General features: G+C 41.4%; 1 protein-coding gene across 5 annotated transcripts in view; it reads right to left on the bottom strand.

Moving 5' to 3' along the window:
• The window catches only part of abcc3 (ATP-binding cassette, sub-family C (CFTR/MRP), member 3), a 61020-nt gene extending 45491 nt beyond the window's left edge, over window positions 1-15529 (bottom strand). For 3 of the 5 annotated variants that reach the window (XR_006079931.1, XM_024387904.2, XM_024387905.2), the window contains exon 1: window positions 15274-15529. Coding sequence is in view for 4 of the 5 variants with exons in the window: in XM_024387904.2 (XP_024243672.1) it covers window positions 15274-15309 (36 nt within the window). In the remaining variant the exon portion in view is untranslated. The remainder of the gene's footprint in view (window positions 1-15273) is intronic. The other 2 variants (XM_024387901.2, XM_024387900.2) reach the window with 1 other exon arrangement.
• Window positions 15530-17897: the final 2368 nt, after the last annotated feature.

Raw genomic sequence — 17897 nt, 5'->3', positions numbered from 1 at the left:
ATGTGAAACTTCACTCTCCCAAAGCTTTTATCTCCGATATTCACTGTGTGGTTTCAACACCAAATCAAAACCCCACATAGGGCGGTGCACAATTGTCCCAGCGTTGTCCGGGTTAGGATTTGGCCGGGGCTAGGCCATCATTGTATATGAGAATTTGTTCTTAACTGACTTGCCTAGTAAAATAAAAGGTTAAAAAATATTGCCAAATACAACAGGTGTTGAGTTTGTTGTGAAATGCTTGCGGAGTAATACACACACACACACACACACACCTATTCAAAAGTTTGGGGGTCACTTAGAAATGTCCTTGTTTTTTAAAGAAAAACTCTTTTTGTCCATTCAAATAACATCAAATTGATCAGAAATACAGGGTAGTTACTATTGTAGCTGGAAACGGCAGATTTTTAATGGAATATCTACATAGGCGTACAGAGGCCCATTATCAGCAACCATCACTCCTGTGTTTCAATGGCACGTTGTGTTAGCTAATCCAAGTTGATCATTTTAAAAAGGCTAACTCAACGCACCATTGGAACACAGAAGTGATGGTTGCTGATAATGGGCCTTTGATAAGTACACTAAAGGTGTTTCATGGGGAGATAAAATGTATTTGAATCTCACAATGACACCACAATCTTCAAAACATGACAAAATAAGTTAAGCATACTGTATAAGCCCAGAAGAAATAGCTATGATCACTGAGCAGTGTGCTTCTCATGTGAACATCCTGAATGAGACCACTTATCATGGGTAGCTTTTTCACATCTATGAAGTAGAAAACACATTCAGGACACAACCACAGTTATTTGAAAAGAGCTCAAAATTGATAGCTGATTCAAATATCCAACTCATCCTCAAGCTTTGACTATTTGAATCCTCTGTGTAGCGTTAGGGCAAAAACCAAAACGTGCTCCATTGGGGGCCCTAGGACCAACTTTGGGAGTGTACGTGCCAAAACCTGAGTAGGCACATGTTATATTTATTTCAACAGTTTGTGACAAAACTATTAGTATATTTGAAAATGTGATGGAAAAACATTGAACTTTAGATTTTTATTCAGTACATGAAAACTTAAGCGAAAATGTGCATATTTTCTTCATGCGCATATTCTAAAATCCACATTAAGATTAGGGCTGAGCGACATGGCCTAAATATCTTTTAAAAAATGTGAAACATGTGCGATTCAGGATATTCACACATAAAAGTATGTGGACACCCCTTCAATTTAGTGGATTCAGCTATTTCAGCCACACCCGTTGCTGACAGGTGTATCAAATCGAGCACACAGCTATGCAATCACCATAGACAAACATTGGTAGTAGAATGGCCTTAATGAAGAGATCAGTGACTTTCATCATGGCACCATCATAGGATGGTACTTTTCCAACAAATCTGTTCAAATTTCTGCCCTGCTAGAGCTGCCCTGTCAACTGTAAGTGCTGTTATTGTGAAGTGGAAACGTCTAGGAGCAACAACAGCTCAGCCGCGAAGTAGAAGGTCACACAAGCTCACAGAACGAGAACGCGAGTGCTGAAGCGGGTAACAAATAGTCTGTCCCTCAGTAGCAACACTCGCTACGGAGTTCCAAACTGCCTCTGAAAGCAACATCAGCACAAGAACTGATCGTTCGGAGCTTCATGAAATGGGTTTACATGGCCGAGCAGCCGCACACAAACCTAAGATCACCATGCGCAATGCCATGCGTCGGCTGGAGTGGTGTAAAGCTTGCCATCATTGGACTCTGGAGCATTGGAAACGCGTTCTCTGGAGTGATGAATCCCCCTTCACCATCTGGCAGTTCGATGGACAAATCTGGGTTTGGCAGATGCCAGGGGAACGCTACCTGACCCAATGCATAATGGCAACTATAAAGTTTGGTGGAGGAGGAATAATGGTCTGGGCCTGTTTTTCATGGTTCGGGCTAGGCCCCTTTGTTCCAGTGAAGGGAAATATTAACTCTACAACATACAATGACATTCTAAACGATTGTGTGCTTCCAACTTTGTGGCAACAGTTTGGGGGAAGGCTCTTTCCTGTTTCAGCATGACAATGCCCCCGTGAGCAAAGCGAGATCCATACAGAAAGGGTTTGTTGAGATCAGTGTGGAAGAACTTGACAGGCCTGCACAGAGGCTTGACCTCAACCCAATCAAACACCTTTGGGATTGGACCGCCGACTGCGAGCCAGGGCTAATCCCTCACACTTCAGTGCCCGACCTCACTAATGCGCGTGTCTGAATGGAAGCAAGTCTCCTCAGCAATGTTCTAACATCTAATGGAAAGCCTTCCCAGAAGAGTGGAGGCTGTTATAGCAGCAAAGGGGGGGACCAACTCATATTCATGCCCATGATTTTGGAATGAGATGTTCGACGAGCAGGTGTCACATTCATTTGGCCATGTAGTGTATATCTCTTTTTTTTTAAATGTTCTCTAAATAAGCATTGTTGTACAATTAAAGGTTCACATACACTGCATTTCAAACAGAACTAGAACCATGCATAATGCACATTCACTAATGATAACTTCTTGTAGCAGGCATTAGGCTATAGAAAATTAACACAGGTTTCATCAACAATCTCTCAAGCCCATGTGCTAGTGATTAGCCAGTTAATCTTTATATTTCAAGTTTAGCCAACTTGGATCTACAGTATTTTCTAGCTAACAAGGTTGAACAGTTGAATTGTTATGAACACACCCTTCTGTAAGTCTACGACTGTTTGAAAAGCATGTTAGCCTGTCCACTTTGTTCAGATGTTGAAATCAGTTGCCAATTGAAAACAAGTTGCCAATTCCTTATACAAATTGTGTTTTATGCTTATTGCACATTTATAAACACACAAACTAGACAGCTAGTATAACAGTATTTGGTTAAAATGCTGCTAGCAGTATGTGGTATCCCAATGCCCTGAGCGATAAACTGATCATTCATTTTCCAGAATCAATGTTCATTGATACTCTTGTTTTAGTAGTGTCTGCTCTGTGTGCAATTTGAGTAGTTGACACATAAAAGGGTATCGTTGGAAAGGTTAACTTCTCCTCCATTACAGTAAAATAATGTCTCAATGTGTTTTGGTGTCCATTTGACCGATTCTGTTGGCCCAAACCTCAAATGCAAACAGCGAGTTGAAACCACTCGTCAGAGAGGAAGATGTGATCTCTCTCAACTTTGTTGGCGAGAGAGGCAGGGGCTTGGTGTGTGTGTAAACCATAGAGGAAGAGGCGAAATATCTAAAAGAGCTCAAATCTGTCCAAGATAAGGCCAATGAGTTTCTATGGGATAATTTTGGACGTAAACTCATTGCCCGTCTTCCCGCCTTTGGGACAAGGACTCCCATTATTAGGGAGGAGACGTGCATCTCTCAATATATACAGATCTCTGCTGTAAAATGGGAAGGTGCACATAGCAGACGAGTGAAGGAGACGAGACCACAAATAGAACATGAGAACAAGCGGGCATAAACGCCCATAAAAAGAAAAAAATAACAAAAACTTGATTCTTACGATACAGGTATTTGGAATATCGCGCAAAAACATCCATTCAAATGAATTTGATATATCGTCCAGCCCTAATGAAGATCTGGTCACCAATTGGATGGAAACCTAGCTACTGATCAAAATTATTTTTCTCATAGCTATCTCTTATCCCTCTGCCCCAGACATATGGTGAGCAATATTTTTGGAACATCGAATCACAATAAAATCACAGTATCGAATTGCAATACATATGGTACCGGCACTTAAGTATTTTGATAATATCATATTGTGAAATGCCTGGCAATTCCTGCAGTCAAGTTGTGGCAAGTTCCCTACTGTTACTCAATAGCCAATCTGTCACGAAAGTCTTCAATTTTGAACTACATATTCATGCCCACCACCCAAACATCAACATTGTGAAAATTGTGCGTTTATGTTTTGTATTAAAAAAAGATTGAGGGAGATACTGTAAGTGTTTCTAATGACATCATCGGTGCGCATCGTGCCGATTTCTTCTACCAATTATGAGTAGGCATTGCCCACTAACTGCCAACTAATTGGTTGATGATGTCATTGGAATGGAAACACTTATCTTCCTCTATCTTTTTTACTACGAAATATAGAAACAAGCCATTTTCACACATGTCGATGTTGGGGTGGAGTTGGAGATGATGAATATGAAGTTGAACAATTTAGAAATGTTCCTTTAACAGTAGCTGATTTGGTTCTGGGTGTCAAGTTTAATCCGTGGTTATGGTAAGTGTGCAATTTCCCCATGATGCTTCGAAAAGTAATGAGCTATCTACACAGAGTGTACAAAAAAACATTAGGAACACATTCCTAATATTGAGTTGCTCTCCTTTTTGCCCTCAGAACAATACCACCCTGTTCAAAGGCACTTAAATATCTTGTCTTGCCCATTCACCCTCTGGATGTCACACATACACAATCCATGTCTCAATTGTGTCAAGGCTTAAAAACCCTTCTTTAACCCGTCTCCTCCCCTTCATCTACACTGATTGAAGTGGATTTAACAAGTGAAATCAATAAGCTTTCACCTGGATTCACCTGGTCAGTCTCGTGCAAATACCATGTTTTGTACACTCAATGTATTTGTTTTGTTGGCATTGGAAGAAAGCATTGATTTGTCTGATATGTGTGTGATTGGAATCTGACGTGAAGAACAGCAAAACGCTGCCTTGTTATCGGCATCTCGGTCTCGACTCAAGTTAAATGTGCCCCTTAGGAGTTCTGTCAATCAGAGGGATTGTCTCTACAGCATCTAATGAGCATTCAACATACGTTATGAACAATAGGCATCTAATTACTTTGTATGATGTTGCATGAACATAATGATTGGTGTATGAACTTAATGTTGGCATAAAAGTTATTAAAAGGAGCCAGCATGTCTGTACAGACTATACTCACTCTCCCCCCTCCATACATTATAACCAGATAGTAAGTAAATCGGAGACGTTTTGTTAATCAGATGTGTTGTGTGGGGGGTTCTGTAAGCCCTACCAGATGGTTAGCACTACACCGTAAACACTGACAACCACGGTCAGGTGGAGTTCACAGATGATGTTTTTCAGAGTTTAGAATCAAAGAATGTTGAATCGTGTCTTTAAAGCTCACTTTTCTACTTAAAGTAGAACACGCCAATGGATGTGGTACTCTGGTTCCTTACAGAATTCGTCTGAAGTCATTCATCTGAAGTGGAAGTTTTCAATAATAATAAAGTAATCAAAGAAATGTGAACCATCTCTGAAAGTTCACTTTTCTACTAGTAAGTGGTGTTAGGGGCAACATTCTTTAGGCTGGATGTTATGAAATCGTCTGAGGTTGTAAAAAAATGTTAATGGCATCATCTGTTCCGTGTTAGACCAGAGAGCTCTCTGCTGGGGAAATGGGCTATTAACTACTGTACCGGGAGTTGCCCGTAGACACTGACCTAAGGTCAGTTTTACATTCCATCCCTTAATGGTTAAGGGTAAGACTTGGCTAGGGTAAATTGAACCTAGATCTACAGTTGAAGTCGGAAGTTTACACTTAGGTTGGAGATATTGAAACTCGTTTTTCAACCACTCCACAAATTTCTTGTTAACAAACTATAGTTTTGGCAAGTCGGTTAGGACATCTACTTTGTGCATGACACAAGTAATTCTCCAATAATTGTTTACATACAGTGAATTAATTATAAGTGAAATATTCTGTATCACAATTCCAGTGGGTCAGAAGTTCACATACACTAAGTTGACTATGCCCTTAAAACAGCTTGGAAAATTCCAGAAAATGATGTCATGGCATTAGAAGCTTCGGATAGGCTAATTGACATCATTTGAGTCAGTTGGAGGTGTATCTGTGGATGTATTTCAAGGCCTACCTTCATACTCAGTGCCTCTTTGTTTGACATGGGAAAATCAAAAGGAATCAACCAAGACCTCAGAAAAAAATGGTAGACCTCCACAAGTCTGGTTCATCCTTGGGAGCAATTTCCAAACGCCTGAAGGTACCACGTTCATCTGTACAAACAATAGTACGCAAGTAAACACCATGGGACCATGCAGCCGTCATACCACTCAGGAAGGAGACGCGTTGTGTCTCCTAGAGATGAACGTACTTTTGTGCAAAAAGTACAAGTCAATCACAGAACAACAGCAAAGGAACTTGTGAAGATGCTGGAGGAAACAGGTACAAAAGTATTTATATCCACAGTAAAACGAGTCCTATATCGACATAACCTGAAAGGATGATCAGCAAGGAAGAAGCAACTGCTCCAAAACCTCCATAAAAAAGCCAGACTACGGTTTGCAACTGCACATGGGGACAAAGATTGTACTTTTGTTTTAATGACCATCGTTATGTTTGGAGGAAAAAGGGGGATGCTTGCATGACGAAGAACACCATCCCAACCGTGAAGCATGGGGGTGGCAGCATCATGTTGTGGTGCACTTCACAAAACAGATGGCATCATGAGGGAGGAAAATTATGTGGCTATATTGAAGCAACATCTCAAGACATCTTTAGTTTAGTTTATAAATTCGACCATTTAAAAAAATGTCAGGAAGTTAAAGCTTGGTCGCAAATGGTTCTTCCAAATGGACATTGACCCCAAGCATACTTCCAAGGTTGTGGCAAAATGGCTTAAGGACAACAAAGTCAAGCTATTGGAGTGGTCATCGCAAAGTCCTGACCTCAATCCTATAGAAAATTTGTGGGCAGAACTGAAAAAGAATATGCGAGCAAGGAGGCCTACAAACCTGACTCAGTTACACCAGCTCTGTCAGGAGGAATGGGCCAAAATTCACCCAACTTATTGTGGGAAGCTTGTGGAAGGCTACCCGAAACGTTTGACCCAAGTTAAACAATTTAAAGGCAATGCTACCAAATATTAATTGAGTTTATGAAAACTTCAGACCCACTGGGAATGTGACAAAATAAATAAAAACTGAAATAAATCACTCTACTGTTATTCTGACATTTCACATTCTTAAAATAAAGTGGTGATCCTAACTGACCTGAGACAGGGAACTTTTACTCTGATTAAATGTCAGGAATTGTGAAAAACTGAGTTTAAATGTATTTGGCTAAGGTGTAAGTAAACTTCCGACTTCAACTGTATGTCTAAGGAGGACCACTATACATAGGCCCTGATAAAAGAGGAAGTGCCTGTCGCCATGCTGCCTGTTTGTATGTTTTGGGTCTGAGAGCTGGCTGCAGGCATGCAGTAGGGGTCGTGGAGAAGAGGCACAACTGCTAGAAGGGAAATTAGGGTTAGACTTAGGGTTAGGGAAAATAGAATTTTGAATAGGGATCAACTGTTTGGTCCCCACAAGGATAGTAAAACGTATGTAAGTGTGTTTCATATTGATTTTCATGAGAAGATGCCTCAGTGAAACTGTGGTCATTCTGGGGATATGAGTATGACCGTACAGTCAGCAAATCTCATTTCCTGATGTTTTTCCAGATCAGCAGAATCTCAAGAGTTCAGAAAACATTGCTATTGAGGAAAGAAAATAAGCCACGGCGAGGAAGTGTAAACTGAGGGGGTAAAAAAGTTACATTTCAGAAACAGCAAGACTGAAAAGTCGACATTTCTCAACAATAGGGAATAAATGTGAAAATATAATTAAAGACAACATTAGCGTTTGGACATCAATAGATGACAAAGGAAAAATAGCACACTTACATTACATACAGTGACTGAATGATAATAAGATCCGTACGTAAGGGAAAGGTTAGGAGCATGGAGCTGGCAGTTATTAGATGAGTCATTGAGCTAATCCAGCACAGGGCTGATTTCCTTTCTAGAAAACATCCTGTTAGTTTATTATCAGTGATTTGACTCCCTCACAAGACAGAAACGATGGATGAATTAATTAATGAAAATAACACAAATAAAATATAGATGTGAGCAACATTAACAGGGTCCTAGCGATAGAAATATTACCTCTTGGTCCCCATTGTGTAATAAAGGCCAGGTTTACTGGACACAACCATGGATGTTTCACTGGTCATTAATTAACCAAAGACTGTGTCTACATGACAAGATGCATCCTTGACAAAATATTTTTATCAAAGTAAGGTGAACATTTGCAAAAGATCTCAACAAATTACAAATTAAAACATCCATTGGTGTACTCTTCGGGACGGTTTCCTGTACACAGATTAAGCCTCTATTTATGGACTAAAAACCAGAAACTGGCCCTTCATGACACAATATTTATTTAATAACTCAACAACTACAAATTGCCAGTCAGGACTGAATAATTGGGTCACTTTAGAATTACAAAAGATTACAGTAAGATTGCGGTTATACATAATCTCAATAGACCAGCAGTCTTGCTATACCTGATGAAATGGATGCGTGTCGTAGAAAGAAGGTAAATGTAATATTAGTTGCTGCTCAGAAAACCATTTCTCTCAATGGAGCTGAAACTGTATGGAGACGCATACATACATACATACATACGTGTGTGTGTGTGTGTATATATATATATATATATATATACATATACATACATACACATACATATACACATGTATATATACACATATATATATATATACATACATACATATACATACATACATATACATACATACATATATATATATACACGTATGTATGCGTCTCCACACGGAGGTTGGAATAATACTGTGAAATTGTGAAAATAATGACAGTGCTCTTTTAGTGTATGAGCTGTTTGAATAGACTGCCTGAAATTTCAGTGTATATACACACACATATAGATATTTTATGTATTACACACACACACACACACACACACACACACACACACACCTCAAAAAAATAAAGGGAACACTTAAACAACAATGTAACTCCAAGTCAATCACACTTCTGTGAAATCAAACTGTCCACTTAGGAAGCAACACTGATTGACAATACATTTCACATGCTGTGCAAATGGAATAGACAACAGGTGGAAATTACAGGCAATTAGTAAGACACCCCTAATAAAAGGAGTGGTTCTGCAGGTGATAACCACAGACCACTTCTCAGTTCCTATGCTTCCTGGCTGATGTTTTGGTCACTTTTGAATGCTGGCGGTGCTTTCACTCTAGTGGTAGCATGAGACGGAGTCTACAACCCACACAGGTGGCTCAGGTAGTGCAGCTCATCCAGGATGGCACATCAATGCGAGCTGTGGCAAGAAGGTTTGCTGTGTCTGTCAGCGTAGTGTCCAGAGCATGGAGGCGCTACCAGGAGACAGGCCAGTACATCAGGAGACGTGGAGGAGGCCGTAGGAGGGCAACAACCCAGCAGCAGGAGGAGCACTGCCAGAGCCCTGCAAAATGACCTCCAGAAGGCCACAAATGTGCATGTGTCTGCTCAAATGGTCAGAAACAGACTCCGTGAGGGTGGTATGAGGGCCCGACGTCCACAGGTGGGGGTTGTGCTTACAGCCCAACACCGTGCAGGACGTTTGGCATTTGCCAGAGAACACCAAGATTGGCAAATTCGCCACTGGCGCCCTGTGCTCTTCACAGATGAAAGCAGGTTCACACTGAGCACGTGACAGACGTAACAGAGTCTGGAGACGCCGTGGAGAACGTTCTGCTGCCTGCAACATCCTCCAGCATGACCGGTTTGGCGGTGGGTCAGTCATTGTGTGGGGTGGCATTTCTTTGGGGGGCCGCACAGCCCTCCATGTGCTCGCCAGAGGTAGCCTGACTGCCATTTGGGTGCCGAGATGAGATCCTCAGACCCCTTGTGAGACCATATGCTGGTGTGGTTGGCCCTGGGTTCCTCCTAATGCAAGACAATGCTAGACCTCATGTGGCTGGAGTGTGTCAGCAGTTCCTGCAAGAGGAAGGCATTGATGCTATGGACTGGCCCGCCCGTTCCCCAGAACTGAATCCAATTGAGCACATCTGGGACATCATGTCTCGCTCCATTCAACAACGCCACGTTGCACCACAGACTGTCCAGGAGTTGGCGGATGCTTTAGTCCGGGTCTGGGAGGAGATCCCTCAGGAGATCATCCGCCACCTCATCAGGAGCATGCCCAGGCGTTGTAGGGAGGTCATACAGGCACGTGGAGGCCACACACACTACTGAGCCTCATTTTGACTTGTTTTAAGGACATTACATCAAAGTTGGATCAGCCTGTAGTGTGGTTTTCCACTTTAATTTTGAGTGTGATGCCAAATCCAGACCTCCATGGGTTGATACATTTGATTTCCATTGATAATTTGTGTGATTTTGTTGTCAGCACATTCAACTACGTAAAGAAAAAAGTATTTAATAAGAATATTTCATTCATTCAGATCTAGGAGGTGTTATTTTAGTGTTCCCTTTATTTTTTTGAGCAGTGTATATAAAATGTGACAGCATTGGGCCTTTAATTACAATACGAGTGAAATTGTTATCCTTCCAAAAACGTATGGATGTTGTGAACTACTTTTTCAAAGTTACTTTAGTAAACTGTATTTTTCTTAAGGGTAACTTTAGTGCAGCTTAACTTATTCCAGTGTGAAGTAATTGGTAGCTTGGTAAAATATATTTTCAGAGTAGCTTCCCCAACACTTTGTTAAAACGCAGATTTTCTGTGTTGGAATCAGGGTTTCCGTGAGCCGGTAATGGCTGTCTTTTGTCCCCCCCAAAAAAATAGAGAAGTCAGATTTCCGAGTTCCCTGTTGTTCTGACCACGGCATCAAACCGCGATGAAGGCAGGTTTCATCAACACATCCCAGAACACTTTGCAATTTAATTACATTTTTTAAAGTTACCTTTATTTAACTAGGCAGGTCAGGTAAGAACAAATTCTTATTTTCAATGACGGCCTAGGAACAGTGGGTTAACTGCCTTGTTCAGGGGCAGAATGACAGATTTTTACCTTGTCAGCTCGGGGATTCGATCTTGCAATCTTTCGGTTACAAGTCTAACGCTCTAAACACTTGGCTACCTGCCGCCCCAATGAGCTGAAGGAAGTATGCATTTTGAAATGCATAATTCATTGTTGAAACCTGGACGTTTTAATACATACGAGGCCTTACCTTGCTTCAATGTTGCCTAATAGAAATGTAGAAAGAGGAGATCTAACAGATATTTTAATCTCTGTCACATGAAACCACTCGCTAACTGCATTATGGAATGAACATTTGCATCAAGCATTTCGCTACACTCACGTTAACATCTGCTAACCATGTGTATGTGACCAATAAAATTTGGTTACCTATCCAATGCATATCTGTTCGGTAAATTTCCGGTAAATTAAAATGTTGCCAGTCAAAACCCTGGTTGGAATGGTGTGGGCGTATACCGGTCATTAAAAATATTAACGTGAGTATACCGCTGATCTGCCAGCTCAGGATGACATCATCTTCCTGAGGAAAAGGCAAACTTTTTTTAGCGGTATGTTTGAGATGGGTTTTAAAAAGTTCCCCCTCGAATACAAGTATAGGATGAGTCAACAAATTATCTGTGTATGAATGAACAAAATATGAACTTTTAAAAGTGAGATTTTCACTGGACAGTTACTTTAACGCTCACAATTTTACGATTTGTGACAGGAGTGAACCAAAGGATTAGCTTTACTGCATGTCAACAGTACACCTGTTACAGCATATAGGGAATTAAAGTGGTGAAAAACTGAAACCATACTACGTATCTGTAAAATAAAGCTTTAGGGGTGGAGTTACACGCTGTCCTCCTGTGTCAAAGACATTACTGTAATCCTTCCTAGCCTACGAGCCTAAAACCACCTTGAACTCATTTCAAATTAGGCCTTAGCCACTACTGCACTAAAGCCCTTCAGATCTCCCTCTCACACACATGCACTCTATTTCTCTTTCTCTCCTCTCCGTCTGTCTGTTCTCACAGCATAAGGTTTCTTAAGAACTAGGTTAGTCTACTGAAAAAAAGGAGGTAACATACTGTATATTGACTTTACACACAAACACACACACAGACACACACCACACACAAAGAGAGAGAGAGAGAGAGAACGGGAGAGTGGTGGGAGAGAAAGACATGCTCTGGTCAGACATCATACTTGTTTGTTTGCTGAAAACATCATTGGTATGATGAGCACATGCTACACACTCTGTAGGACTCCATCTAAGATCGATAGAGAGTGAGAGCAGAGAAAGCCGAGAGAAGGAAGCTAAGGGGAGGGGCGCGGGACAGGGGGAACCTTATATGCCCTGTGTGCTTCTGTGTTAATCTAACGCCTCAAACACACCTACAGCGTTATCGGGCAAAACGGTACGCAGCATCATCTGGATATGTGTGCAAAAAAAGTTCAACATTCACCTTCTGCTCCCATTTCTGTCAAGCCGTCTACGCATACAATTTGACGTATACCTTCGATTTATCCATTCTGAAAGTATTCAGACTCCTTGACTTTTTCCACATTTTGTTACATTACAGCCTTATTCTAAAATTGATTCAATTGTTTGTTTTCTTCATCAATCTACACACAATACCCCATAATGACAAAGCAAAAAGTTTTAGACATGTTTGCAAGTATAAAAAAATGATAGTCAAGTATTCAGACCATATACTCCGTACTTTGTTGAAGAACCTTTGACAGCGATTACAGCCTTGCGTCTTCTTGGGTATGAAGCTACAAGCTTGGCACACCTGCATTTGGAGAGTTTCTCTCATTCTTCTCTGTAGATCCTCTCAAGAGCTGTCCAGTTGAATGGGGAGCGTCGCTGCACAGATATTTTCAGGCCTCTCCAGAGATGTTCAATCGGGTTCAATTTCAGGCTCTGGCTGTGCCACTCAAGAACATTCAAAGACTGGTCCCGAAGCTGCTCCTGCGCTGTCTTGGCTGTGTGCTTAGGGTTGTTGTAAGGTGAACCTTCACCCCAGTCTGAGGTCCTGAGTGCTCTGGAGCAGGTTTTTGTCAAGGATCTCTCTGTACTTTGCTCCGTCCAGCTTCCCTCGATCCTGACTAGTCTCCCAGTCCCTGCCGCTGAAAAACATCTCCACAGGATGATGCTGCCACCACCGTGCTTGACTGTAGGGATGGTGCCAGGTTTCCTCCAGATGGGACGCTTGGCATTCACGCCAAAGAGTTCAATATTGGTTTCATCAGACCAGAGAATCTTGCTTCTCATGGTCTGAAAGTCCTTTAAGTACCCTTTGGCAAACTCCAAGAAGGCTTTCATGTGCCTTTTACTGAGTGGCTAACGAAGGCCCCTCTCCCCCGATTGCTCAGTTTGACTGGGCGGCCAGCTCCTGCCCGAGTCTTGGTGGGTCCAAACTTCTTCCATTTAAGAATGATGGAGGCCACTGTGTTCTTGGGGACTTTCAATGCTGCAGACATTTTTTGGTACCCTTCCCCAGATCTGTGCCTTGACTTAATTGTCCGTAAAGCTCAGAGACAGGATTTTCTTAGACCCCGTGGCTTGTTTTTTGCTCTGACTTGCACTGTCAGGTGTGTGCCTTTCCAAATCATGTCCAATTAATTGGAGTCCACCTGTGGTAAATTCCATCAAGTTGTAGAAACATCTCAAGGATGATCAATGGGAACAGGATGCGCCTGAGCTCATTTCGAGTAACGTAGCAAAGGGTGTGAATACGTATGTAAATAAAGTATCTGTTTTTTATTTTTAATACATTTGCAAAAATGTCTTAACCTGTTTAATTTGTCATTATGGGGTATTGTGTGTAGATTGATGAGGGAAAAAAACAATTGAATCCATTTTAGAACAAGGCTGTAAAGCAACAAAATTGGGAAAAGGTGAAGGGGTCTGAATACTTCCCAAATGCCCTGTATGCACCACACTGAACGCTCTGCAGTGCTGCAAGGCAAACGCAGCGTTCCATTGGAAATGAATGTACATCTGGTGTACTTAAACACAATGATGCTGTGTGTGTGTGTCGGTCAGACACACACAGACCAATAAAGAGTCTAAATAGGCTGGGGGTATTCAGGTTGAACTAGTTGAACTTGTAAGGTACAGTATTAGAGTCCTAACCTTGACTGAAACCTCTAAAGTCCACAATCTCTGGACCAGAAAAGTGTTGGCCTGTTCTCCTGTTGACTTTGGGGAGCAGAACACTGGCAACCAACTGCCAAGACTCAAAACATTTTAAGGAACCAAATGTAAGATGGATGTGTCCTTGAATGTGAAGATCTGTTAGTGATGTGTTGCTCTCATACCATGAGAGCTAAGACCCTGAGTTCAGGGGGATTACCAAACATTTTTAAGTAACCTAGACCAAGCAAAGTCAGGCAGCACAAATACTTGAGGTCTTCACCTCTCGTGACCTCGTAAACAAGGCATTTTTGTGGAATGCGCACCAGAGTGAGGGAAATCAGGTGCCTAGTATAATACCAAAACAGACAAGCACAGTTGACCTATAATGTGCTCATGCGCTGTGAACTTTAAAAAGGTCAGGTTGACTGAGGTCACTGTGTGGTTTCACACAGAGATTAATGGATTTAAAAGGGTAGGTTACATGTTCATCAACATTGTAACAATTACATTTTGATATTCCGCTTTTTGGTCCGCTCTGGACAGGCCTTGATATGGACCTAACATTGACATCTATAATTGGTCCAAATATGTTTGGTTCAAATTTGGTCTTGTTTGGGGGCAGATCCAATTTAAATAATACCCCTGTGCTTTGCAAGTGTTCATTTGTACATTTTGGTCATTTAACAGACGTTTTTATACAGGCTGATTTACAGTCAATGGATTGAACTCTGGTAGACCAACAACTACATAGGAAGTAAAACATTTCTGTAACCATTACTGAAAATGTTGTTGTAGTTAAAGTGTTCTGTTTGTGTCAGCAAACTTGGAATATTAACTCCATTTTGCTATTTAAATAGGAAATAAAAAACTGTTGAACGTGAAATAATGCTCTCTTCATTAACATGTACATTAAAGTGAAATTATTTACTGTTGACATTTGGCCCTAGAAACAACGACCAAAGCAAATGTCTGCAAAATACGTATTTTCAAAATATTTTTGCTTACTGGGTAGGCTCCAGGTTGAGTTGATGAAAGCCTCCAGGACCGAATATTTATTTCCTTGTTTTATAATATATATTTTTTTCAGCTGCGCTCGTTGTCATGTTTAAATCGCCAACATGGGGGTATTGTACTCTTAACTGTAGGCTAAAAACCCAAGAACCATGAAACGTTGCTAGAATAGTCAACTATAAAAAGTGAAACAAATATGCTTATATCTAATGTGAGGAACACAGAGAAAACACTGAGGCCAAGGCAATGGCCTTGTTTCAGATCCTTGTGATATGCACGAGGTGATCACAACCGCGAACTCTACTGACTGCCACGGACAAGCCCTACTTACCCAGAACGGGAGCTTTGGTCCACATAAGCGCTCCATGTCCACGGGGCTTCGGTACAACGAACGAATTATCTTTTCCCGGCGTTAACCGGTCGCTCCCTCTCTTTTACCGTCTTTTGTTATTGCACATACAGAGACTTTCAACAAACACACTAGTGGAGCTCGTAGTTGATTTAATCTGGATTAGTAGTTTGTCCCTGCCTTCGAAGAAGCCTCCTCTCTCTCCTCTTCTGCCTCCAGAGAGTTGTAAGAGAGAGGAAAAATTATAAGGAGGTTATTATGATGATATGACGAGTCCGCCCACTCCTTGGCTGTAGCCTAGGTCCCTCCCATCACACACACACACACACACACACACACACACACGGTTGTGGAAAAGGTACTTGCATAAAAGTAAAGATACCTTTAATAGAAAATGACTCAAGTAAAAGTCACCCAGTAAAATCTTACTTGAGTAAAAGTCTTAAAGTATTTATTTTTAAATATACTTAAGTATAAACCATGACAAATTCCTTATATTAAGCACACCAGACGGCACCATTTTAAAATGTATTTTATTGATGGATAGCCAGGGGCACACACCAACACTCAGACATAATTTACAAACAAAGTATGTGTGTTTAGTGAGTCCACCAGATCAGAGGCAGACCAGGGGTGTTCTCTTGATAAGTGTGTGAATTGGACCATTTTCCTGTCAAAATGTAATGAGTACCTATGGGTGCCCTGGAAAATGTATGAAGTAAAAAGTACATTATTTTCTTCAGGAAAATAAAAGTGCAGTAAAAGTGCAATTTGGCAAAAATAGAAATAGTAAAGTACAGACACCCCAAAAAACTACTTAAGTAGTACTTGAAAGTATTTTTACTTTACATCACTGCACATACACACGCATGCACTCTTCTTGATGCAAGAACTATTGGATATAAAAGCGATGACAACTTACCAACATTACGACCAGGAATACGTCTTTCCAGAAGCGGATCCTTTGTTCGGACCTCCACCCTGGACATGGGATCTTATCCCAGAGGCTGACCCAAAACAACGCGGTCGCCGCAAGAGAGGCAAATGGAGCGGCCTACTGGTCAGACTCAGAAGGCGAGCACACCATCCACCACTCCCGAGCATATTACTTGCCAATGTCCAATCTCTCGATAACAAGGTGAACGAAATTAGAGCACGAGTTGCCTTCCAGAGAGACATCAGAGATTGTAACATTCTCTGTTTTACGGAAACATGGCTCACTCGGGATATGTTGTCAGAGTCGGTACAGCCACCCGGTTTCTTCATGTATCGAGCCGACAGAAACAACCATCTCTCTGGTAAGAAGAAGGGCGGGGTATGATTTATGATTAACGACTCATGGTGTAATCACAACAACATACAGGAACTTAAGTCCTTTTGTTCACCTGACCTAGAATTCCTTACAATCAAATGCCGATCGCAATATCTTCCAAGAGAATTCTCTTCGATTATAGTCACACTCGTGTATATCCCGTGTATTTTAACAAAGCTAACCTGAGAACGAGACTTCCTAAATTCTATCAGCATATCGAATGCGCAACACGGGCTGCTAGCATTCTGGATCATTGCTACTCTAACCACTGCATAGAAAGCCTTTCCCCGCCCTGCCTTTGGCAAATCTGACCATGACTCAATTTTGTTGCTCCCAGCCTATAGACAGAAACTAAAACAGGAAACGCCCGTGCTCAGGTCCGTCCAACGCTGGTCTGACCAATCAGATTCCACGCTTTAGGATTGCTTCGATCACGTGGACTGGGATGTGTTCCGGATAGCCTCAGACAACAACGTTGATGTATGCGCTGACTCTGTGAGCGAGTTTATAATTTTTGTTATTTAATGAATATATCCGAAACATACAATATACTTGCAGTGAAGCTGCTAAACAACTACACCATACCAGTCATCCAACAGATTCCCATTCAGAGCGACACACAGAAGCATCCAGGTTCAATGCCCTGCTCAAGGACACGTTGACAAATCTACCACCAGGCCAAAAAATGTGAATCCGAACCCTCCAAGATCCCTCCCTCCCTCCCCCCACCCCAAACACACACACACACAGTTCCCCAATAGCTGTCCCTCAACCATTCGAGACCCCTCCCACAGCCCCCAAGAAAAATAACATGTAAAAACACAAATAATTCCATTCCTCGCCCCCAAGAACCCCCAATGCACCAACATCCAAGAGAATGAACTAAAGAGAAGAAAGGAAGACAGAAGTAAACAACAATGCAAAAAAATGTTTTAACAAAATAATACATTTAAAACAAAGGACATCAAGGACAATTAAAATCATAACAGCAATGCCAACTGTATATGTTTGTGTGCATGTCTGGCACTATTACATGTATGTGTTCTTGTATGTGTTTATTTGAATGAATGTGTGTGTATATGCAAAACTGAAAGCGCAAACCACCGCTTTTAATCATGGCAAGGCGACTGGAAACATGACCGAATACAAACAGTGCAGCTATTCCCTCCGCAAGGCAATCAAACAAGCAAAGCGTCAGTATAGAGACAAAGTAGAGTCGCAATTCAACGGCTCAAATACGAGGCGTATGTGGCAGGGTCTACAGTCAATCACAGATTACAAAAAGAAAACCAGC

Source organism: Oncorhynchus tshawytscha, linkage group LG25 (genome assembly GCF_018296145.1).
Source record: "Oncorhynchus tshawytscha isolate Ot180627B linkage group LG25, Otsh_v2.0, whole genome shotgun sequence".
Taxonomy (NCBI): Eukaryota; Metazoa; Chordata; class Actinopteri; order Salmoniformes; family Salmonidae; genus Oncorhynchus; species Oncorhynchus tshawytscha.
This window is presented reverse-complemented; position numbering and strand designations above follow the sequence as displayed.